The following is a 23,496-nucleotide window of genomic DNA, read 5'->3' on the forward strand; positions in this document are numbered from 1 at the left end:
GCAAACCAACCACGAATGCCTCTATTGCATCGTGCGCCTTGTGCAAGTCATCGAAGTGATGTCGTCGGGCCGGTCCCGATTCTCCCGGCATGGAGCGGTACTTCGCACCAGGTCAAGAGGTATTTCGCTAACATATCAGCCAACATCTCACCAAAGAGTGGGCTGAGCCTTCGGTAGGTGCGTCCGCCGCCCTCCGCCCTGCGCCCATTCGCAGGCTTACGCGCCCGTGCCTATGCCCATGCCCGCCCGCCTAACTTACACCTTGACACTGCGGTTGCCTCTCCACACTGGGTGGCTCCCCCCTCTCTCTGACCTCACGTAACTGCAAGCATTCGCTCCCGCGCACAGCATCTGCCGGGGGGAGGCCACCTTTTTCAGCCAGTCCCGACCCGCAGCCCAAGTCCTAGGATGCTACCAAGTCCTGGATTCTAGGACCTTCAATCTTACAGGCTTCACCCATCCCATGGGGAAATAAAACAAAAAAACAAAATGGATGGCGGATTGGTCTTCATTTGGCCAACCTTTCGCTGACCATTGATTTCCCTGCGATCGTGTCTTTAATTCCGACTCCGTTGTTGGGAGCGCCATGGAGTCAAAGACGTCGCTGTCGCCCTTCGGGGATGACCGTCGTTCGCTGAACCAAAGTCCTTCAGCCCTACGAGCTCTCACCTCATCCCGTCTCACTCGGGGACGTTCACGACGAGACTCTTGCTCCACGAGTTCATCATCCTCAACCCGCTCTTCCATTGACTCCACTAGTTCCCCATCATGCGTGTAAGTTCATGTGCTTAACCTTTTCTTCTGACTTGGTCGCCTTGTAGATCTTGAGCTGAGTAACGTCGCAGTACTCGCACCGTATCCCCGGACCAATGCGCCCTCCACAGATTCATCGTCTGGGCTGCCGTCCAGCGCAACACATCCCAGAAGATGACGCCTACTGACCGTCTCGAATGCCCACTGCTGCGCTGCCGCAAAAGGTTTCCGAACCACGAGGCCATGCTCAGGCACCTGTACACCTGTGACCAGCTTTCCACGGGCGAGTACTGGTGCTATGAGTGCGGGAAGGCTGAGAGGTTTACCGACGGGAAGTGCAAACGTTGCCTCGGCCATCCGGGGAAGAGACGCAAGATCATGTCCGTTGCAAAGAACTTCTTCTCCACCTTGGGTCAAAAGTCCAGGAACCAACATCTACCTGATCTCGATATGAACGTTGGGTGCCACGCCGCCATCGTATCGCCGCCGAGCTACGATTCCTTACTCGTCCAGCCTCAAGAGGTTGAGCTATCGTCGTCGTGCGAGATCTTGGAGATCGATTCTGTCGAGTTGCCCCTTCCCCCGCCATCAGCAACCTTTGACAATGCTATGGAACACAGCTCCGTTGTTTCTATGGACGCCGCGTCGGCAGGACTAGGGGCAACCATGTCTGTCATGCCGGATCTCTCGTTCGACTGGCCTATACAGAACGACGTTGATGTGAATGATAACTCAATGGGCAGACTGGATCGGCCATCGTTGTCCCTTCACACATATGGCCTTGGGCAACGTCGGAAACAGCAACAGCCTACCACGCGAACCAAGAACCTTTCTCCAAGCAACTCACTCAGGTCGAATGCAAGCACCGATACAACCGCCAGCTACCTGGTTTCTCCCACTTCTGCCTTCAGTGTAGCATGGACCGCTGCAGATACCAACATCACATCGCCGACGTCCGACAGCATGAGCCCCGGCGGGTTGCTCTCTCGTGGATGCTCCAATGCCAGCCGTTACTCCAATTATAGTGTGCCACCGCATAACTTCATCTCAGAACTTCCAGCAGAAGATGTTATGCTTCAACCACTTCCAATGACTCTTCCAGACGACTTTAACTGCGGCCAGCAACTCCTCCCCCTCGAGACAGCAGTTACGACAAGCCAATCAAGCGACGCCGGCGGCACCCCCCTCGACCATACGCCTGGCACGTCTGCTCCAGTCAAGGCGACAGAAATGACAATGCCTGTCTACGTTGCCGACGCCAACTCGTTTGTTGGGACAGCATGGGACACGCTGAAAACTCATATCAGCTCGTCACTGGAAAAGCTGCAGCACATCTCGCAAAACCCACTTGTGGGACAGCTGCAAAGCCTGTCACCGCAACAGATAGCTGACACCGGCCTTGCCACGCTCAGGGGGATGCTCGGGGGTAGGCTACCGACAACAAGCATAGAGGCGCTTTGCTTTGTCCACGCCACCTACTCACTCTCCCTCATCATCCACGAAGATGAAACCCACAACCGCTCAAAGCAGCTTTTCGTTCAAGCTTTCCTTTACGGCAACACGCTTCCTGCATGGGAACGCAATGACTACCTTGAAGTGGCATCTGCGATCTGGCAACCCTTGGATCTCTCGCCCCACGAACTAAGCGAGCTAATATTGGAACGCCACGAAAGCTCAGCCTCCCGATCCTCAAGCATAAAGGGAAAGAGTAGAGCCTCTGCATCGACAAGTTCCCGACCAAAACAGAACATCTTGCTGGAAGTCGCGCAATTCTTCTTGGACGGTACGTCTATTCGAGTTCATTAGCTTGTTTCTCCCATGCTAACCCTGAATATCAGAGCTGGAATATGGCGCCTTGCCAAGTAAGGTTCTCGAGTCGAGTGAAGTTCTGGGGTCGATGCTGTGGCAAAAGCATTTCACCGACACTAATGATAACACGCCCTTGAGCGGAGGCTTTGCCGCGAGGTTCAAATCCTTGCGCAGCGAGCTTTGTCGGGGGTTTCCCCATGCGGACAGCCTTGAGTCCAAGATGAAGCGTATTCAGAAGCACATCGACAATGGCAGCATCCGGAGCATAAGAAGAGCAGAGCTGGAACTCATGCAGGCTGGCAAGGTAAGCCTCGTTGAAATGACGGGACTGCTCTGCCCACGTTACTGACATTTTCGGTAGGGTTGCATATCATTGCAAGAATACTTCGATAGCTATGTCCCAGAAATTAGGGGGCAGTTTGAGGTTCTCTACGGAGAGCACGTGCCGAGAGAAATCTCACGAATGGCTTACCACATGTCCGGCATTGATCTCATGCAAACCATAATCTCCAGCATCTGCGGAAAGGAAGCGATCAAGCAAGCCATCCAGGACCCTACTAAGATGGCTGGGGAGGGAGCCCTAGAAGAATTCATCAGAAACACAACGACAGGCCTCGAAGAGTCATGGGACGACTTCCTCATGATGCCCGACGAATCGCTTACAATGCCGACACCGCTGCCAGACATCCAGATGGAGATGGGCAGTGCCGTGGTGCCGGATCCCATAGCTGTGTTTTACGGCGATGGTGGCACCGCAGCCAACGAGACGTTACAGACGCCGCCTGCGATACCAAACGCCAATACCGAGCCTCCGATAGAGATCCCACAATCGTATCAAAGCGGCACAGGGCAGAAGGCCGAAGCCCAAGCCTACGACCGCTGCGAGATTTGCGGATACCGGCCGAAGGGCGACCCGCAGTGGTTCAAGGGTAGCATGGCGAAGCACAAGAAGCTGCAACACTCGACGGCGCCGCCAAAGATTTACCGGTGCCCGTACCCGGGTTGCACGAGCCAGTACAAGAATCGGCCTGATAATTTGAAGCAGCACCAGCAGGACAAGGGCCATTTCGTCGGCGAGGAGAGCGGGCGAAGGCCGAGCAAGAGGAAGAAGAGAGAGGAGTGAGACGGGTTTCGGCTGAACTGTCTCTTTTAGAATTGCGTGAAATATTATAAATGACCGGTTATGGGGGGGTTTTTTTTTTGGCGTACAAAGGAGGTTAAGATACCATTTGGGCTACAGGGGCTTCGCGGTTGAAGCATAACATGACCCAGCCTGAACAGTGCCGGGATGGGTCACATTGTATTATTCCGATGAAAATTAATGATTAACGAGTTCTTGCATCACATGAGTTCGGATGGCACGGCGTGTCGAGAGTTGCGACTATATTTGTTGCAACTAGATATTTTTATGTTCATGTCAGTACCGCTGCGCGTTTCGGGGTAGGTCGGTGATCAATGCCCACATAACCCTGCAAAGAATTCGCATCTACGCAGCAAGTCGAAGGTTGCTTCCAGAACTGTGGTACAAGATGCAGTTCAAATTGTACGGCGTTGAATCGAGGTTCGAGGTTGACGAGTTAAATGGCGCTGGACACAATCGGTTGTGAGTCGGTCTCGACGTCCGCAATGGTGCAGGCAGGGATGAGACCTTGTAAGAACTGGCGGATGACTCCACTAAAAAAGCAACCCGCGAAGCACAGACAGGCCAGGCAGCTCCTACACTCTATGTACTTCCATATTACAGGACCGGGGGATGTAGGGCTGATTCGCGGTCTCCAGGGGGAGCTTGGTGCTGTAGCAAGCCGTCGAAACCGTCGGACCGTTTGGCTCAGTGGACTGGGGGGAGGGTGAGGATGGCAGGTTTGTTGCTGAAGTTTTGCGCGTTCAAAGCGGCGATTTGTGGAGAGGCAACTCACAAGAAAAAATGAGGCGTCATGGGCTCCCAGGGCCTTTTTCTTCTTTCCTTCGTTTGGCTTCCTGTCCGGGGATTTTTTTTTTTCAGGGGACCTGAGGGTTCCTTGAGCGGGAGGTGCAAATGCAGGTGTTGGAGGGGGCGTGTTCCCTTTTCGATGCCCTGGGCCGGTACCTGCAAGAGGTGGTACAAGCGCAACCTAAGCTCATGACAGGCGCTGGAGCCCAGGAGTGCGAATAGAAAAAGGCATGCAACTGACAAATTGAACCAGCACCAAGCACCGGCACCACAGAAGTATGGACGTCGCGGGGGGGAGGGGGCTTCGAGCCTCGAATAATTTATTTTTTTCAAACCCCACGCCTCTGTGCGGGAGGTGGGCGGACGCCAGTAGCTGTCACTGATGTATGGTATCGAAATCGCGATGAATGGGTTTATTGTTATTGAAAGCTTCAATACCCGACAATTTTGCTATTCGTCCTTGGATGCGAACGCGGTGGATGAATCGGAAGAATTTGCTCGCGTTCCCCTCTCAAATGTAACACGTTGTCCCTTTCCCTTCGCTGTCGGGGGCTTGGGGATTGTTTTTATTTTATTTTCATTTTTTTTCCTTATTTTTTTTTCTCCCTTTCGCGCTGATTGTCTAGCGGTTAACCAAAAGAAGCCAGCATGGCCAACAATGGGAACAGAGCCCTGGCTGGTGACATCACCGCTTTGACCAAATCACGTGCCCGTGCTGGCTTGGCCAGTGCCAGTTGGCTGAAGGGGGGTCCCCTCGAGTCCTCAGTTCCCTTCCCCCTTCTCCCTTCACTTGTCTGGCCCCCCTTTCCCGCCCCAAGACAGGTTTGGAAGCACCAGAGCAAAGGGCCCGCGCCACGGAAAATTTCTCCCTCTAGGCCTCTCTACCCCCCCGTGCGCTCCCCCCTCCCCCCTCCAGGCCCTCGTCCTCGCCCTTTGGCTTTCTGGCTCTAGCTCTCTGGCCCTTTCCCTCGTCCACACGTCCCGTCCGTCCACGTCCACGTCCCCCCCTTCCGCCCAGGTCTCTTCCATGTCCGCCGCCCTTCTCTTCCTCACACACCACCCTTCACACCTCGCATGTTTGCTATCCCCCTTCTTTTCTGTGCACACCTCCCAGAACCCACACACACTCCACGCCTCTCCCTCCCCCCAATCCCATTATCGACACCCCCAGACCACATTCAAGGGTTCGTTTGTTGCATCCTTTCTCGCATCTCTGGGATTCGGGTTACGATAGCGGAGGCTCATCGACATCGAGGGAACGACTCCGACGTCGACGCCCATCCACGCTCACGCCCAGCGTCGAGCTCGCCTGCCTGTTCCTGTCACGCTCCTTGATTTTCCATCCGCCTCGCCTCGGCGGGCGACTTGTCCCCCTCACCCTCACACCCGTCCGACCTCCACTCCTTCCTTTTTTCTCTCTCTCTCTCACGCTCTCTCGCCCTCGTCTCCTTTGAACCGTCGACGACCCTTCCCTCGACACAATGTCGAGTCTGGGGCAGTCGGGGCCGAATAGCCATCCCGGCCTCGCCTTTCCCCAGCCTGGCGGCATTCGACGAAGTCACGGCGGCCCAGGCTTCCCGCCTCTACACGCGAACCCTGCCCAAAAGCCATCGCCGGGCCCTCACAGCGCGTCGCCTTATCAACAACAGGCCTACACGCCTCAGCAGCCTCCCCAGGCCCAGTATCCCCATCATCTCTTCCAGACCCCGACGCCTGTCAATGGCAACGTCAACGGAAATTCGCGTCCCCCGAGCCACGTTCCCAATGCCGCCCTCGGACGCCAGAGGGGGCCTCCCCAGAGGCAGCAGATGCCCCAGCAGAGCGCGCCGTCCATGTTCCTCCCTCTAGGCCAACAACAGGGTCTTGGTCAGCAACAAGGCCTTGGTCAGCAACAGGGCCTGGGAGGACAACAGAGTCTTAGCCAACAACAAGGCCTCGGCCAGCAGCAAGGCTTGAGCCAGCAGCAGGGCCTAGGACAACACCAAGGCCTCGGTCAGCAGCCTGGCCTCGGTCAGCAACAAGGTTTGGGTCAACAGCAAGGCTTGGGCCAACAGCAGGGCCTGGGTCAGCAGCAGGGCTTGGGTCAGCAGCAAGGTCTTGGTCAGCAGCACCAGCACCAGCAACACCAACAGCACCAGGCACATCAGCAACATCAGCAGCATCAACAGCACCAGCAGCACCAACAGCACCAGCAGCACCAGCAGCAGAGCCTGAGCCAGCAGCAAAGCCTGAGCCAGCAACAGAGCCTGAGCCAGCAGCAGCAACAAAGTCTTGCGCAGCAGCACCAGCAGCAGCAGAGCCTGAGCCAGCAACAAAAGTTGAGCCAGCAACACAGCCTCAACCAGCAGCAACAGCAGAACCTGAACCAGCAGCAAATCAAGAACGAGCCGATTCTCTCCCACCAACCCCAACCGCAGGCCCAGCAGACTCTGTCTCAACCCACGCCTCCCACGGTGCAGCAGCAGCTCCCGCAGGCACCTCAAGTACAACAAATACAGCAGGTGCCACAACAAGTCCAGCAGGCCCAGCAGGTGCCGCAGGTCTCCCAAGTCCAGCAGGTCCAACAGCCTGCTCAGTCCCGGCCCGAGACGCCAGCGCAGGCCAGTGAACACCATGGAGACAATATGGAGGTGGAAACCCTGGCCGAAGGTGACGATTCTCTTGAACCCAAAATGATCGATGGGACGCCGTTCGTTCCGCGAACGCCAATGGGGGAGATGATGTCTGCTCCTCCAGAGGGAGGAAGCTTCCCGACGTTGGAGGCGGTCCACAAGAGTGTTCTTGCATACTGCACCTCAGTCGGTTACGCCATCGTCATTGGACGTTCCAAGAAGACTGTCCCTGGTCTCAAAAAGGTTCTGTTCGTGTGTGACAGGGCGGGCAAGCCGCCTAGTCGCGTCAGCCCCGAGTTCCGCAAGCGCAAGACGTCCTCCCGCAAATGCGATTGCCAATTCGGGTTCTTTGCCATCGAGCAGCGAACGCAGTGGACGATCCGATACCGTCCAGACCCGCAGCATTTGCAGCATAACCACGGGCCGAGCGAAAGCCCGCTCCTCCACCCGGCCGCTCGCAAGCTGGATAGCAAGATGGTCGCCGCCGTCAAAGCTCTCAAAGAGAACGGTGAGCCGACAAAGTCAACAACACGGGAAAGAGCAGCCGCTGACTCTTCGACAGGGGTTAGTGTTAACGAGACACTGGAAATACTACAAGGCGAAAACCCTCACGTTCCCCTACTCCCTCGCGATATCTACAACGCCAGGGCCGCAATCAACAGGAATCCGCAGAAAGTGGCAACAGGCCTCGCGGAGAACCGGCCGGCCATATACAGCAAACCGCACCCGACAGCCGAGGAGCGCATCCGAGCGGACTTGAGGAAGGAGCTTGCCAAGGCCCGCGAGGAGTTTGATAAGTTCAAGGAGGACAAACAAAAAGAGGTTGAGGAGCTGAAGAAGAAGCTGCAAGAGAAGGACCAGATCATTGAGAGGTTCGAGATGTTCATCGACATTTGTAACCAGCGTGTCATGGTTCAACGGGAGAGGCTCGGCGGTCCGGAGACCGGAGGGGCTGGCAACAACGGCAACTGAGTCTTCAAAGGGTTTCTACGTCTACGGAAGTTCAGAGGGTAAGGTATCCTTGCATGGCTGGTTGGGATTGGGACATGGGATTGAACACGGGCTTGTACGATGCTTTCATTTCTGCGTCGCGGAAGCATGGCCGTTGGTAGTTCGGAGAGCAAGGCGGAAAGGGATCAGGTGTTTGATTCGGACGGAGTCGTTTTTGGTCGCTTGCCGAGGTCCCGTTAGAGCTTGGGACCACAAGGTAGTTTTGGAATTGTTTTTTTGTGAAGCTGGGGGGGATTGCATTGGGCGGGTTTCGAGCACCAGCAAATATCGCGAACATGACTGAAGCAAGCATTCTGCTTTTAAGTTTTGAAATGTCATACGTCACTGCAACTCTGTGACAATGACAGTGACATGGCTAGAATTGTTTTCGATTTTTATTTTATATTTTTATTTCATAAGGGAGAGGGGGAAAACAGAAGGAAGAAGAGAGTTCGCGTCAGGCGTGTCACGACAGCATCTGACGTAAGGCGAGGCTACGCTGAGGCAGATGGTTACTCTTTAGCAGACAGCCGGCCGAGCCCAAGTGGTTTTTTAAAGTGGGACGGAGGCGCGGGGGCTGGCGGGATGCTGCAGCTCGAGCTACCAGGGCCCGCTGCTCACACAGGAAAGGCGATTGATTTAATAGTAATTTTGGGGCCCAAAGAATAGCGGGATTGGGCGTTGACTCCGGCAGATTAGACGACCTTTTTCGTATTGGTATCATCCGAACTGGCAAGGGCAAGGAAATGGGACGTAGTAGTGAGCGTATAGTAGTAAGTACTAAATAGACAGCATGCGGGCATGCAACATTGGCGAACTGGCTTTATGTTTTGTGAAGCTGAAGCCGGCACAAGAGAAGCCGGGTCCGTATGAAAGCCGAAGGAGTGTCGTCGATTATTACCTAAGACGTACCCCGTACCTTTGGATGAAAGAAGAAATGCATTTGAAGGCAGGGAACTAACTGTCAGCAGCAAACAAACCCCTTCGAAAGGCAGGCGTGCGTGCACATGCACAGGGAAGACACCTTGATGCAGAATTATGCTTGGTGAGGTACTCAGAACCCAGTACCCAGTACCTAGTGCACACTGCACCAAGACGCACCAAACCACACTACCGACGGGACTGGAGTGGAGGGGGAAAGGAGGGACAGCGTGTCTGAGCTCCTCTCTCCAGCATTGCCAGCACAAAAGGGATCCACATGTCGAAGCTTTGGTTTGGGGAGATCAAAGGCATGTAGCCAATCAAACAAGACCCGCAGTCCCCAGTGGGACGCGCTCCCCCATTTGCTTTAGCGGCCAGCACCTCCTGACACATGCTGTCGCGACAAGGGTCCTGCCTGGTCGCGTAAAACTTGCAGACCTCAGGGAAGGTGGAAGGTACCTACATACCTGCCTACCTACCTGTCCGCTGTTTCTTTCCGGCAGCGACGTCTAGTATTAGTGTATCCCGTACATACATACGGATACATAGTCAGGCAACGTGAAAGTGGAACCGTAGACAAGTCAACCCGTTCTGGGACTCCAAGTGTTGGAAAGTCAACATTGCAGATAATTACTCTTCCACCGACAACCCGAACCTGAGCTGCGCATCAATCAGACGCGAGAATAACCAGTGAAACAAGCGACGACGAGGTCTCCCGACTACGCGATACCCCCCGCCCAATCCGCAAGGATACAGTACTCTCTTTTAGCACCTGCTTGCTTGCTTTCCCTTTTCTTCGTTTCGTCGACCGCATCCAACCAGTTGATCTTGCGGCCAGCGATCCTCACACCCCTGAGGTTGCCCCTTCCTTCTTCTCGTCCGCCGTCGTACCTACGATGATGCCGACCTCGACCCTGTAAATATCATCTATCCGAACTACACCAGCCGCCATGGAGGTGGCCTCGCCCCAAATCCCGGGCGCGAATGGCGTCGCCTCTCCCACAGCCGACCCGTCCATCGACCCGAACCGCGTCCTCGACCACATCACTGTGATCTGCCAGGCAGCTCTTGGTGCCACGAACGAGGACCTCGAAAGCCCTGGAAGCTTGCTTCACAAGCACCGTTACTCGGATACCGTCCAGCGCTGCACCCGCTTCGCGACCGAGACCCCGAACACCCTGTACATTCAAAAGGACATCCTGCCGGCGTCCACGATACAAAATGGCGCCGAGGACTCAAGTTAGTCGGACCCGGCGTGCCAGAGTGCCTGTTGGAGGACATACCGCTGACCACATGAATGCAGAGCTTCCGTCCTACACATACTCCCTGACGACCGAGATCTCCTCATCCCCGACAACCGTGTCGTCCCTCGTTCTGCTCAAGCAGCGCCCCGGCCCTATTGATCCCGTGCTCCCTCTCACCTCCCAGATACTGTTCGCTAATCTTCCAGGCCCTGCAACTCTTAATGCCGCCGCCGGCGAACAGGGCCCCTCCACCTCGCCATTCGAGATTTTGCATTCCTACGTTCACAATGCGCTGGCGCCGTATTTCGACGCCAACACCCGGAGCCAGATCACCAACGGTGCTAGGGGAAGGGCAGACGTGGACTCCAAGACGGGAATTCCCGTAACCAAAAAGAGGTGGAACGATCTCGAGTTGAGTTTGCTTCACCTGCAGCAGAATGTCGAGATCCCCGAGGTCTCCCTCATGTTCCACACCATGGTGCAAAACGCATTGGAGGAGGCCGACTCGCGGCACGGGAAACCGACCCTCGAACTTATCCCTGGCACAGTCCTCTCCGACAGCACTTTCCTCAACAGCCTGCAGAACAATGTGAACAGCTGGATCAAGTCGATCCAAGTCATTACGAGGATGACGAGGGACCCCGCGGACAGCGCCAAGGACTTCAAGTTTACCGCCAGTCAGGAGGTCAACTTCTGGTTGTCGATGGAGTCCGCCTTGGAGGGAATCGAAGGACAGCTCCGCAGCGACGGTGTTTTGCTAACCCTGGAGATTCTCAAGCATGCCAAGCGTTTCCAGGCGACCGTCAGTTTTACGGCCGATACAGGTTTGAAGGAGGCCATGGAAAAGGTCCAGAAGTACAACCAGCTCATGCGCGACTTCCCGCTTGACGAGTTGCTTTCCGCCACCTCTCTATCCAAGGTCAAGGACGCAATCGTGCAGATCTTTGGCCATCTGAACAGAAAATTGAGGATTTGCCCGTACCCGATTCGGAGGGCACTGCCTTTAGTGGAAGCTATTTCTGGCGACCTGGACGAGGTGCTGCATCGGCTGCTGCCCGGTACAGAGCTTGTGAACCTCGACTACGCCGAGTTCAAGGCCATTATGAAATCCTGCGACGACATCTTCAACACTTGGGATGAGAGCATCAAGGAGTTCACCAACGTCGCCCGTGAGGTCACGCGCCGGAGAAACGAAAAGTTCATCCCTATCAAGGTCAATCCCAAGCACGGAGAGCTCCAGGGTCGTCTTAAGTACGTCAGTACGTTCCGTGACAACCACGAGCAGTTGCAACGCACCATTGTCAACGTACTCGGCCCTAAGGCTACTGTGAGCGGTCTTACCGAGACTACTGGCACCAACGGCGTAGTCGTCGTGGAGGAGATGGGCGATGTGGACGCCGTTGAGGAGGTCAAGCAAGCCTGGGAGGCGTTAAAGAACGTTGACCTCCTGGACGTTTCTGCCGAGGGCACCGAGAGATGGGCCAAGGCCGAGAACGTGTACAACGAACGGACTTCTCGAGTTGAGAACTCCATCATCGCGCGTCTGAGAGATCGGTTGGCGACGGCCAAGAACGCCAACGAGATGTTCCGCGTCTTCTCCAAGTTTAACGCTCTTTTCGTGCGCCCCAAGATTCGTGGCGCCATCGCTGAGTACCAGAACCAGCTGATGGAGCACGTCAAACAGGCCATTCATGGCCTCCATGAGCGTTTCAAGCAGCAATACGGCCACTCCGAGGCCCATGCCATGGCTCAGTTACGTGACCTTCCACCAGTCTCTGGCGCCATCATCTGGGCCCGGCAGATTGAGCATCAGCTCGACAACTACATGAAGAAGGTCGAAGACGTGCTGGGCTCCGAGTGGGCCATTCACGCCGAAGGCCAGAAACTTCAGAGCGAGAGCAACCTGTTCAGGAAGAAGTTGGACACGCAGACGATCTACAAGGCTTGGCTCGACGATGTCCAGCGCCGCCAGATTGCCATCTCGGGCTTCCTGTTTGACATCCGGCGTATGCGGTCGACGGGCGGCAACTACGAGCTCCTGGTCAACTTCGATCCCCAAGTCATCACCCTGTTCAAGGAGACTCGGAATCTCATGTGGCAGAACTACGCTGTTCCCCATTCAATCAATAATGTGTCCAAGGACGCCAAACGTGTCTACCCTTTCGCAGTCAGTCTCATGGAAAGTGTCCGTACCTTTTCGCAGACGATGCGGCAAATCTCTGAAATGGGCGAAGAGGCGGTCCTCGTGTATGGGTACAGAAACGACGTCTACGCCTTGGTGTCCAGAGGTGTTCCCCTGAGGTGGGAGTCATTTGTCAACTCGCACGAGATCTTCTTCTCCACCAAGAACAACGCATCTCTGCCATCCGTGTCCGAGTTTGGACTTTCCAAGCCATCAGAGAGCAAGCACAGCCTCTTTATCCGCGAGTTCGCAGCCGCCGTGTCCCTCCTCCAGGCCAAGACTGCTTCTCTGGCATCGATCCACGCAACCGTAGAGAAGGCACTTGCCGAGCTCAACACTTGCCCTTACGAAGCCAGCGCCTTCACCTCGCGCTTGGAGACCATCCAAACAGCTGTTGACCAGCTTAACTTGGAGCAGTATGTCAACTTGCCCTACTGGGTTGAGAACATGAACCTGAAGCTCAAGGAGATTCTCCTGACCCGTCTGCAACACGCCATTCTGGCTTGGATTCAAGCGTTCGAGGACGACTATCTGGACGACGGTCGCCGCAAGCAGGTTACTGAGAACGGCGAAGAGGTTGTACAACAGGGACCGGCGATCAAGCGCTTGATCCACGAGCTGTCCATGCGGAACCAGGTGATCTACTTGGACCCTCCTCTGGAATATGCGCGCTCGAGCTGGTTTGTCCAGCTGCACGACTGGCTGGGAATCGTCTGCAATCTCAAGAAGATCAAGGCCACGCGCTACCAGATGACCTTGACGACAACCACACTCGATGAACTCCGCTTCGACGATCTGCCAAGCGACTGTACCGATTTGCTCAGCCGTGTGTACGTGTCTGTCGAGAAGAAGCTCCGTGAAATCGGCACATACGTCGACAAATGGTTGCAGTTCCAGTCCCTTTGGGATCTTCAGTCAGAACAGGTGTATGAGGCTCTCGGCGACCAGCTCTCGAGATGGCTGCAACTTCTTCAAGAAATCCGAAAGACCCGGCAGACCTTTGATACGCAGGAAGTCAGCCGACAATTCGGTCACATCACCATCGACTACGACCAGGTCCAGACCAAGGTCAATGCCAAGTACGACCAGTGGCAGCACGAGATCTTGATGAAGTTTGCCAGCAGACTTGGCAACCGCATGCGCGAAGTTCACGCCGAGATCGAGAAGGCTCGCCGAGAACTTGAGAGCCAAGGGCTGGACGCTTCTTCCACCGCTCAGGCTGTTCAGTTCATCACTGTCGTGCAGGCTTGCAGACGCAACGTCAAGGTCTGGGCGCCGGAAATCGATATGTTCAGACAGGGACAGTCCACTCTGGTGCGACAACGCTATCAGTTCTCCAACGACTGGCTTCATATCGAGCAGATCGATAGCTCATGGGAGTCCCTGACTGAGATCTTGGAGAAGAAGTCCAAGATTGTGCAGGATCAGACCGACGCTCTGAGATCAAAGATTATCGCCGAGGACAAGATCATCAATGACAGAATTGCCGAGGCTGCTGTGCAGTGGAATGACGAAAAGCCGGTTTCTGGTACCATTCAACCCGACGTTGCCTCCGCGACGCTGAGCTCCTTCGAAGCTAGGATCTCCAAGCTGCAAACGGACTTTGAGATGGTTTCAAAAGCAAAGGAAGCGCTCGACATCCCTGCCACCACGGACAGCTCCTTGGGCACTATTCTGGAAGAGGTGCAAGACTTCCAGTCTGTCTGGTCCAATCTGTCCACCATTTGGGCCAGCCTCAATGAGACGAGAGAAGTCTTGTGGACTGCCGTTCAACCCAGAAAGATCCGGTCCAAGATTGACGATCTCATCAAGAGCACCAAGGAGATGCCCAGTCGCATGCGACAATACGCTGCTTTCGAGCATGTTCAGACTATTCTTCGCGGTCTGCTCAAGGTCAACTCTATTCTTTCGGACCTTAAGTCCGAAGCGATCCGGGATCGTCACTGGACGAAGATTTACAAGCAGATTAAGCCTGGAAAACGATACTCACCAGTCTCGATGACCCTCGGTGATGTCTGGGACCTCAACCTCGTTGCCACAGAGGTCATTGTCAGGGATATCATCGCCCAGGCACAGGGAGAAATGGCGTTGGAGGAGTTCCTGAAGCAGGTTCGCGAGACGTGGTCCACTTATGGACTGGAGCTCGTCAACTATCAAAACAAGTGCCGTCTCATTCGCGGCTGGGACGATCTGTTTGCCAAGTGCAGTGAGAACCTGAACTCTCTGCAGGCGATGAAACACTCTCCTTACTACAAAGAGTTTGAAGAGGAGGCTTCCTCTTGGGAGGACAAGCTCAACAGAGTCCACGTCCTCTTCGACGTCTGGATTGATGTTCAGCGACAATGGGTCTATCTGGAGGGCGTCTTCACTGGCAACGCCGATATCAAGCACCTGTTGCCTGTCGAGTCCTCGAGATTCCAGAACATCAACAGCGAGTTCTCCGCTGTCATGAAGAAGGTCTACAAGCAGCCATACGTCCTGGACGTCCTTACCATCCCCAATGTCCAGAAGTCCCTGGAGAGATTGGCAGAGCTTCTCAACAAGATCCAGAAGGCTTTGGGTGAATACCTCGAGAAGGAGCGTGTCTCCTTCCCCAGATTCTATTTCGTCGGTGACGAGGACCTTCTGGAAATGATTGGTAACAGCAACGATAGTCTGCGCATCGCCAAGCACTTCAAGAAGATGTTTGCTGGTCTCTCGGGGCTGGTCATGGACGACGAGACCATCATTTCTGGCTTCACATCGAAGGAGGGCGAGGTCGTGCATCTCAAGAAGGAGATTTCTCTGGCCAAGACTCCTAAAATCAACGATTGGCTTGCTCTCTTGGAGAACGGCATGAAGAACACCCTGGCAGAACTCCTCGCGGAAGCCGTCGAACAATACACCCCAATCTTCGAATCCGAGAAGATCGAGAAGGGGGCGATGGATGCATTCATGGAGGCCTTCCCAAGTCAAATCGTGGTTCTCGCGACTCAAGTTGTTTGGACGACGGCCGTTGAAAAATCCCTCGTCGACGGTGGCAAGACGCTGCAGTCGCTCTACGACCGTGAGGTCCAGGTGCTTCGCCTCCTTGCAGACACCGTCCTCGGCGACCTCGAAATTATCCTCCGCAAGAAATGCGAACAGCTGATCACGGAATGTGTTCACCAGCGTGACACCATCGAGAAGCTTATCAATTTCAACGCAACGACGCCCACTCACTACTTCTGGCTGCTCCAGATGCGCTATGTTTACACTCCCGAGGGTGACTTCCTTCACCGTCTGTTGGTCAAGATGGCCAACGCTAAGCTCAGCTACGGCTTTGAGTACCTTGGAGTTCCCGACCGCCTGGTCAGAACGCCTCTCACGGATCGTTGCTTCCTCACCCTCACTCAAGCCCTTGAGCAGCGGTTGGGTGGTTCTCCCTATGGCCCTGCCGGAACGGGTAAGACGGAGTCAGTCAAGGCTCTCGGTCTTCAGCTCGGCCGCTTCACCTTGGTCTTCTGTTGTGACGACACTTTCGACTTCCAAGCCATGGGCCGCATCTTCCTCGGTATCTGCCAGGTCGGTGCCTGGGGATGTTTCGACGAGTTTAACCGTCTCGAGGAGAGAATCTTGTCGGCTGTCTCGCAGCAGATTCAAAACATCCAGCTGGGTTTGAAGCAAGGAGCCGAAGACGAAAAGGCTCAGATAGAGCTCGTCGGACGACAGCTCCGCGTGAACGGCAACACTGGCATCTTCATCACCATGAACCCCGGCTATGCCGGTCGTTCCAACCTTCCCGACAACTTGAAGAAGCTGTTCCGCAGTGTCGCCATGTCCAAGCCTGACAAGGAGCTCATCGCCGAAGTCATGCTTTACTCCCAGGGTTTCAACCAGGCCAAGCAGCTATCCAAGCATACAGTACCGTTCTTCGACCAGTGTGCGGCGAAGTTGTCGAAGCAAGCTCACTACGACTTTGGCCTTCGTGCACTGAAGAGCGTTCTTGTTAGCTCTGGAGGCTTGAAGCGCGCCAGACTCGTGGATAGCGACGGTAGCATCGGCGCAGAAGAGGTCGTTGAGCCCGAAATCATCGTCCAGAGCATTCGCGAAACCATTGCCCCCAAGCTGATCAAGAGCGATGTTGAAATCCTCACCGAAGTTGAGGAGGACTGCTTCCCTGGCGTCAAGTACGTCCCGGCCAACTTGCACAAGCTTGAGGAGGCCATCAAAACCCTCGCAGCCGAGAGACAGCTGGTTGTCAACGACACCTGGATGACAAAGGTCCTTCAACTGTACCAGATCCAGAAGATCCACCACGGTGTGATGATGGTGGGTAACTCTGGTACGGGTAAATCTGCTGCCTGGACACTCCTGCTTGACGCACTTCAGAAGGTTGAAGGCGTCGAGGGTGTGCAGCACGTCATCGACTCCAAGGTCATGTCCAAGGAGGCTCTGTACGGAAACCTCGACTCGACCACGCGTGAGTGGACAGACGGCCTCTTCACCAGCATTCTTCGAAAGATCGTCGACAACTTGAGAGGCGAGGATTCCAAGCGTCACTGGATCGTTTTCGACGGTGACGTCGACCCCGAATGGGTAGAAAACTTGAACAGTGTTTTGGACGACAACAAGCTCCTCACCCTGCCCAACGGAGAACGTCTCAACCTGCCCTCCAATGTCCGCATCATGTTCGAAGTCGAGACCCTGAAGTACGCCACTCTCGCCACCGTCAGTCGATGTGGTATGGTCTGGTTCAGCGAGGATACCGTGACGCCAGCCATGATGCTTGAGCACTACCTCGACACCCTCCGCTCCAAGCCGTTCGAGGACCTGGACGAGGACAGTGTCGCGGCCGGACAGAGCCCCGCCAAGGCGTTGGCTGTTCAATCCCAGGTCGCCGACCTCCTCAACGCCTACCTTTCCGGGGAGGACTTCCTCATGGCCGCCCTCAAGGAAGCCGAGAGCTTCAATCACATCATGGACTTTACCATTGCCCGCGTGCTGAACACCCTGTTCTCTCTTCTGAACAAGGCGGTTCGCGACATGATTGAGTACAATGCCCAGCACTCCGACTTCCCCTTGGACCCTGAGCAGATCGAAGGTTTTATCGCCAAGAAGCTGCTGCTCGCCTTGGTTTGGGCTCTTACTGGTGACTGCCCTCTGACCGACAGAAAGTCGTTCGGAGATGTCGTCTGCGGCCTTGCCAGCTTTGGAAACCCGCCCCTGGATGGCACCAGCTCGCTCATTGATTTCGACGTTACTCTGCCCCAGGCCGAGTGGGCGCCGTGGCAGAACCAAGTGCCATCCATTGAGGTCAACACTCATTCCATTACCCAGACCGATGTCGTCATTCCCACGCTCGATACCGTGCGTCATGAAGATGTACTCTACTCTTGGTTGGCCGAGCACAAGCCGCTCCTTCTTTGCGGTCCTCCAGGTTCGGGTAAGACGATGACGCTTTTCAGCGCTCTTCGCAAGCTTCCCAACATGGAGGTTGTCGGCCTCAACTTCTCCAGCGCGACCACGCCCGATCTTCTGATCAAGACGTTTGAACAATACTGCGAGTACAAGAAAACCCTCAACGGAGTCATGCTCTCGCCCACCCAGATTGGCAGATGGCTGGTCATCTTCTGCGATGAAATCAACTTGCCCGCCCCTGATAAATACGGAACGCAACGCGCCATTTCCTTCCTACGTCAACTCGTCGAGCACAACGGATTCTGGAGAACCTCTGACAAGTCTTGGGTCACCCTTGACCGTATCCAGTTCGTTGGTGCTTGCAACCCGCCCACGGATGCAGGCCGTACGCCCTTGGGTGCCAGATTCCTCCGTCATGCCCCTCTCATCATGGTTGACTACCCAGGTGAACTCTCTCTGCTTCAGATCTACGGCACCTTCAACTCGGCTGTTCTCAAAATCATCCCCTCTCTCCGCGGTTACTCCGAACCACTCACGCAGGCGATGGTCAAGTTGTACCTTGAGTCGCAACAACGCTTCACGCCCAAGATCCAGCCACACTACGTCTACAGTCCTCGTGAGCTGACCCGATGGGTGCGAGGTATTTATGAAGCTATCCGGCCTTTGGAGACCTTGTCTGTCGAAGGTCTCGTCCGTATCTGGGCACACGAGGCTTTGCGTCTCTTCCAGGACCGTCTCGTGGCCGAAGATGAGCGCCAGTGGACCGATGATGCCGTTAGACGGATTGCTCTTGATCTCTTCCCCACCATCGACGACCAGAAGGCTCTCGGCGGTCCCATCCTCTTCTCCAACTGGCTCTCTAAGAACTACGTCCCGGTCGACCGGGAGCAGCTTCGAGACTTTGTCAAGGCCAGGCTCAAGACGTTCTGCGAAGAAGAGGTCGACGTGCCGCTCATCCTGTTCAACGATGTTCTGGAGCACGTTCTCCGCATCGATCGTGTCTTCAGACAGCCCCAGGGCCATCTCATCCTCATTGGTGTGAGTGGCAGTGGAAAGACGACGCTCTCGCGTTTCGTTGCATGGATGAATGGCCTCAAGGTCTTCCAGATTAAGGTGCACGGCAAATACTCCGGCGAGGACTTTGACGACGATCTCCGAGATGTCCTCCGACGCTGTGGTTGCAAGGGCGAGAAGATTTGCTTCATCATGGACGAGGCCAACGTCCTCGACTCTGGTTTCCTTGAGAGAATGAACACTCTGCTTGCCAACGCTGAAGTCCCCGGTCTCTTCGAGGGAGACGAGTTCGCCGCCCTCATGACGGCCTGCAAGGAGGGTGCCCAGCGGCAGAACCTGCACCTCGACTCGCCCGAGGAGCTCTACAAGTGGTTCACTCAGCAGATTGTCAAGAATTTGCATGTTGTCTTCACCATGAACCCGCCAGAGGGCGGTCTTGGATCAAAGGCCGCAACCAGTCCAGCGTTGTTCAACCGTTGCGTCCTCAACTGGTTCGGTGACTGGTCCGACCAGGCCCTCTTCCAAGTCGGCCACGAACTCACCCAATCCATGGATCTGGATCGACCCAACTTCCAGGCACCCGACACCATACCAGTGGCTTATCGCAGTCTCAGCTTGCCTCCCACGCATCGCGAGACCATCGTCAACTCTATGGTCTACATTCACTACTCGCTTCAGAGATTCAATGTCAAGCTTTACAAGCAACAGGGCAAGGTCACCTTCCTTACTCCCAGACACTTTTTGGATTTCGTTGCCCAGTATGTCAAGCTTTATAACGAGAAGCGTGAGGACCTGGAGGAGCAGCAACGCCACCTCAACGTCGGTCTCGAGAAGCTTAGAGACACGGTCGACAAGGTTCGCGACCTGAGGGTCAGCCTTGCCGAAAAGAAGACTCAGCTCGAAAAGAAGGATGCCGAGGCCAACGAGAAGCTGCAGCGCATGGTTGCAGACCAGAGAGAGGCCGAACAGAGGAAGAACACCTCCTTGGAGATCCAGGTCGCTTTGGAGAAGCAGGAAGCCGAAGTGGCCTCAAGAAGAAAGGTCGTGTTGGAGGACCTCGCAAAGGCCGAGCCTGCCGTCGAGGAGGCCAAGGCCAGTGTTAGCAACATCAAGCGTCAACACCTTACCGAAGTCAGATCCATGGGTAACCCCCCTCAGGGTGTCAGACTGGCCCTTGAGTCCGTCTGCGCACTCCTCGGCCACAAGGTCAACGACTGGAGGATGATCCAAGCCATTATCCGTCGCGACGATTTTATTGCCAGCATTGTCAACTTTGACAACGAAAGGCAAATGACCAGGCCTCTGCGTGTGAAGATGCGCAATGACTTCTTGTCGAACCCCGAGTTTACTTTCGACAAGGTCAACCGCGCCAGCAAGGCCTGCGGTCCTCTGGTGCAGTGGGTTGAAGCACAGGTCTCGTACTCTGAGATTCTGGACCGAGTCGGTCCACTCAGGGACGAAGTCGACCAGCTTGAGGAGCAAGCCCTGCAGACCAAGGCGGAGGCCAAGGCTGTTGAGAACACCATCAACACTCTCGAGTCCAGCATCGCCCAGTACAAGACGGAGTATGCCGCACTCATTAGCGAGACCCAGGCCATCAAGTCCGAAATGTCCAAGGTCCAGTTCAAGGTCGACAGGAGTGTCAAGCTGCTCGACAGCTTGTCGTCCGAAAGAGTCCGTTGGGAGGAGGGCAGCAAGTCCTTCGAGACCCAAATCAGCACTCTTGTTGGCGATGTACTTGTTGCCGCAGCGTTCCTGGCCTACAGCGGTCTCTACGATCAGACTTTCCGGAAGTCGATGATGGACGACTGGTTGCATCAGCTGCAGCTCTCGGGTGTCTTGTTCAAGCCGCACAACCCGGTCACCGAATACCTGTCGACCGCCGACGAGCGCCTGAGCTGGCAGGAGAACAGCCTGCCAGTGGATGACCTTTGCACGGAAAACGCCATCATTCTCAAGCGATTCAACCGTTACCCCCTCATCATCGATCCTTCTGGCAGAGTCACCGAGTTCCTCCAGAAGGAGAGCAAGGACCGACGCTTGACTGTTACCAGCTTCCTGGACGACTCCTTTACCAAGCAACTGGAGAGTTCGTTGCGTTTTGGCAACCCAATTCTCATCCAAGACGCCGAATACCTCGATCCCATCCTCAACCACGTCCTGAACAAGGAGTACCAGAAGACCGGTGGGCGTGTTCTCATCCAGCTGGGCAAGCAGCAGATCGATTTCTCTCCGTCGTTCAAGATCTACCTGTCCACCCGCGACCCGTCGGCAACGTTCGCTCCCGACATCTGCTCCCGAACCACATTTGTCAACTTTACGGTCACGCAGAGCAGTCTCCAGACCCAGTCCCTTAACGACGTGCTCAAGTCCGAGAGACCCGATGTTGACGAGAGGCGATCTAATCTCATCAAGCTTCAGGGAGAGTTCAAGATCCACCTGCGACAGCTGGAGAAGCGTCTTTTGCAGGCCCTCAACGAGTCTCGCGGAAACATTCTTGATGACGACAACGTCATTGAGACCTTGGAGACTCTGAAGACGGAGGCGGCGGAGATTTCGGGCAAGATGAGCAACACCGAGGGCGTCATGGCGGAGGTCGAAGAAATCACCCAGCAGTACAGCATCATCGCCCGCTCCTGCAGTATCGTCTTCGCCGTGCTGGAGCAGCTCCACTACCTCAACCACTTTTACCAATTCTCTCTCCAGTACTTCCTCGACATTTTCCACTCCGTCCTCCACGGCAACAAGAACCTTGCCAACGAGACGAACCACAACACTCGGCGAGACGTCATCGTCAAGGACCTCTTCGTCACTACGTACAAGCGGACTGCGCTCGGCCTGCTTCAGAAGGACCGGATCACGCTGGCGATGCTGCTCGCACAGGCCTCGCCCTACAAGATGGACAAGACGTTGATTGACGTCGTCCTCGATGATCGCGTGGAGGGCAAGGATCTCTCCACCGACAAGGATGCCAAGGATGAGGCGTTTGCTCGGGCTGGCCGCATGAGCGTGCTCAAGGAGAAGCTTGACACTGTCTCGTCCGCCGATTGGGACAAGTTCCTGACGGAGGAGCTTGCGGAGAACTTTGTGCCCAAGATATGGGAAGACAATACGGAGGCCTTCGACCAGGCTCTGCAGTCTCTGCTTCTCGTTAAGCTGTTTAGACTCGATCGATTCGTCCCGGCCGCCGAGCGCTTCGTCTCCCTGGTCTTTGGCTCTGACATCTTTGACGTTGTCGAGGACCTCAAGGAAACCGTGAGCCAGGTGCCTGCAACCAGGCCTGTTTCCTTGGTGTCCAGCCCTGGTTTCGATGCCAGCTACAAGGTGGACAACCTCGTCGAGAGAATGCGCGTCAAGTGCACCAACATCGCCATGGGTTCCAACGAGGGTCTCGCGAGTGCCGACAAGGCCATCAACAACGCCGCGCAACTGGGCAACTGGGTCCTTGTCAAGAACGTCCATCTCGCGCCCACGTGGCTGCAGAGCCTCGAGAAGCGTATGGAGTCGCTCAACCCCCACTCCGACTTCCGGCTGTTCCTGTCGATGGAGTCGAGTCCCAAGATCCCTGTCAACCTTCTCCGTGCCTCGAGAGTGCTCATGTACGAGCAGCCCGCCGGAGTGCGCGCCAACATGAAGGACTCCATGTCTTCTCTGTCGACGAGAGCCACCAAGGCTCCAGTCGAGCGTACGAGACTGTACCTGCTACTCGCGTTCTTGCACGCCGTTGTTCAAGAGCGTCTGCGCTACGCCCCAAGCCTGGGCTGGAAGGGCTTCTGGGAGTTCAATGACAGTGACGTAAGTTGTCATTTTAAACCCGTTTTAGTCGGACGCACGCTAACATGCTCTAGTACGAATGCTCGGCATTCATCATTGACACCTGGATTGAGAACGCCGCAGGCAACCGCACAAACATTGCGCCTCAGAGCATCCCCTGGGAGATGATTCGTTATCTCGTCACAGAAACCTACGGTGGCAAGATTGATGACGAGGGCGACTTCAGGCGCCTGAACGAGCTGGTGCACTCATTCCTGACACCTTCGGCCTACGACGTCGGACACAAGCTCGTCGAAGGGGCAGAGAACCAGGAAGGCAGTCTTGTCGTGCCATCTGGCACCTCAATGCAGGATTTCATGGCATGGATTCACAAGCTGCCGGAGCGTGAGCCGCCTACGTACCTCGGCCTGCCCGCCAACGCCGAGAAGCTGCTCCTGGTTGGTCTCGGACGCAGTCTGATTGGCAACTTGAAGAAGGTGACGGAGCTGTTGGACGAGGGCGAACAGCTCATGGTTGAGGCCTAGTAGGCTTCACCGTGGAGGAGTGAAGGGGGGGAAGGAAGGACATGGCTGAGTCCCTGCCGAAAGGGAGTGTTTTCTTATGTAAAAGAAGACAGATGAGCGTTCCGCGCCTTGTTCTACTTGTATTTGATTTCGTTGCCGTTAAGACTATTTGGGCGTCACCACCACCATCGTCATCAATTACCACATCACATCAGACACGGCGTATCCACGGGGTTGGATTTCGCTTCACACTACAGGAACAGGGGCAGAGATGGGGGGTTTGGAGTGGCTTGCGTCGTTCTTTATATATACTTATACACTGATACCCTAAATTTCAGATTGATTCCCCCATTTTACCAATGCCATTTTTGTCGGGCGTTTTTCC

At 55.3% G+C, this 23,496-nt stretch overlaps 3 protein-coding genes across 3 annotated transcripts; all 3 read left to right on the forward strand.

Moving 5' to 3' along the window:
• Nucleotides 1–586: 586 nt before the first annotated feature.
• Nucleotides 587–3,685, forward strand: EsH8_VIII_000540 (uncharacterized protein; the record flags this gene model as incomplete). The annotated part of the gene is made up of 4 exons (XM_083269582.1): nt 587–774; nt 846–2,536; nt 2,592–2,866; nt 2,924–3,685. The coding sequence occupies 4 exons, from the start codon at nt 587–589 to the stop codon at nt 3,683–3,685; spliced, it is 2,916 nt and encodes a 971-aa protein (XP_083129350.1).
• A 2,288-nt stretch (nt 3,686–5,973) lies between these two features.
• EsH8_VIII_000541 (DUF4200 domain-containing protein) lies at nt 5,974–8,076 on the forward strand (the record flags this gene model as incomplete). Its single annotated transcript, XM_083269583.1, has 2 exons — nt 5,974–7,612; nt 7,667–8,076. 2 exons carry the CDS (start codon nt 5,974–5,976, stop codon nt 8,074–8,076), a joined length of 2,049 nt encoding a protein of 682 aa, XP_083129351.1.
• A 1,889-nt stretch (nt 8,077–9,965) lies between these two features.
• Nucleotides 9,966–23,132, forward strand: EsH8_VIII_000542 (dynein heavy chain, N-terminal region 1-domain-containing protein; the record flags this gene model as incomplete). Its single annotated transcript, XM_083269584.1, has 3 exons — nt 9,966–10,254; nt 10,319–22,629; nt 22,683–23,132. 3 exons carry the CDS (start codon nt 9,966–9,968, stop codon nt 23,130–23,132), a joined length of 13,050 nt encoding a protein of 4,349 aa, XP_083129352.1.
• Between the last annotated feature and the right edge of the window lie 364 nt (nt 23,133–23,496).

Source organism: Colletotrichum jinshuiense, chromosome 8 (assembly GCF_051148585.1).
Source record: "Colletotrichum jinshuiense chromosome 8, complete sequence".
In the NCBI taxonomy this organism is placed as follows: Eukaryota; Fungi; Ascomycota; class Sordariomycetes; order Glomerellales; family Glomerellaceae; genus Colletotrichum; species Colletotrichum jinshuiense.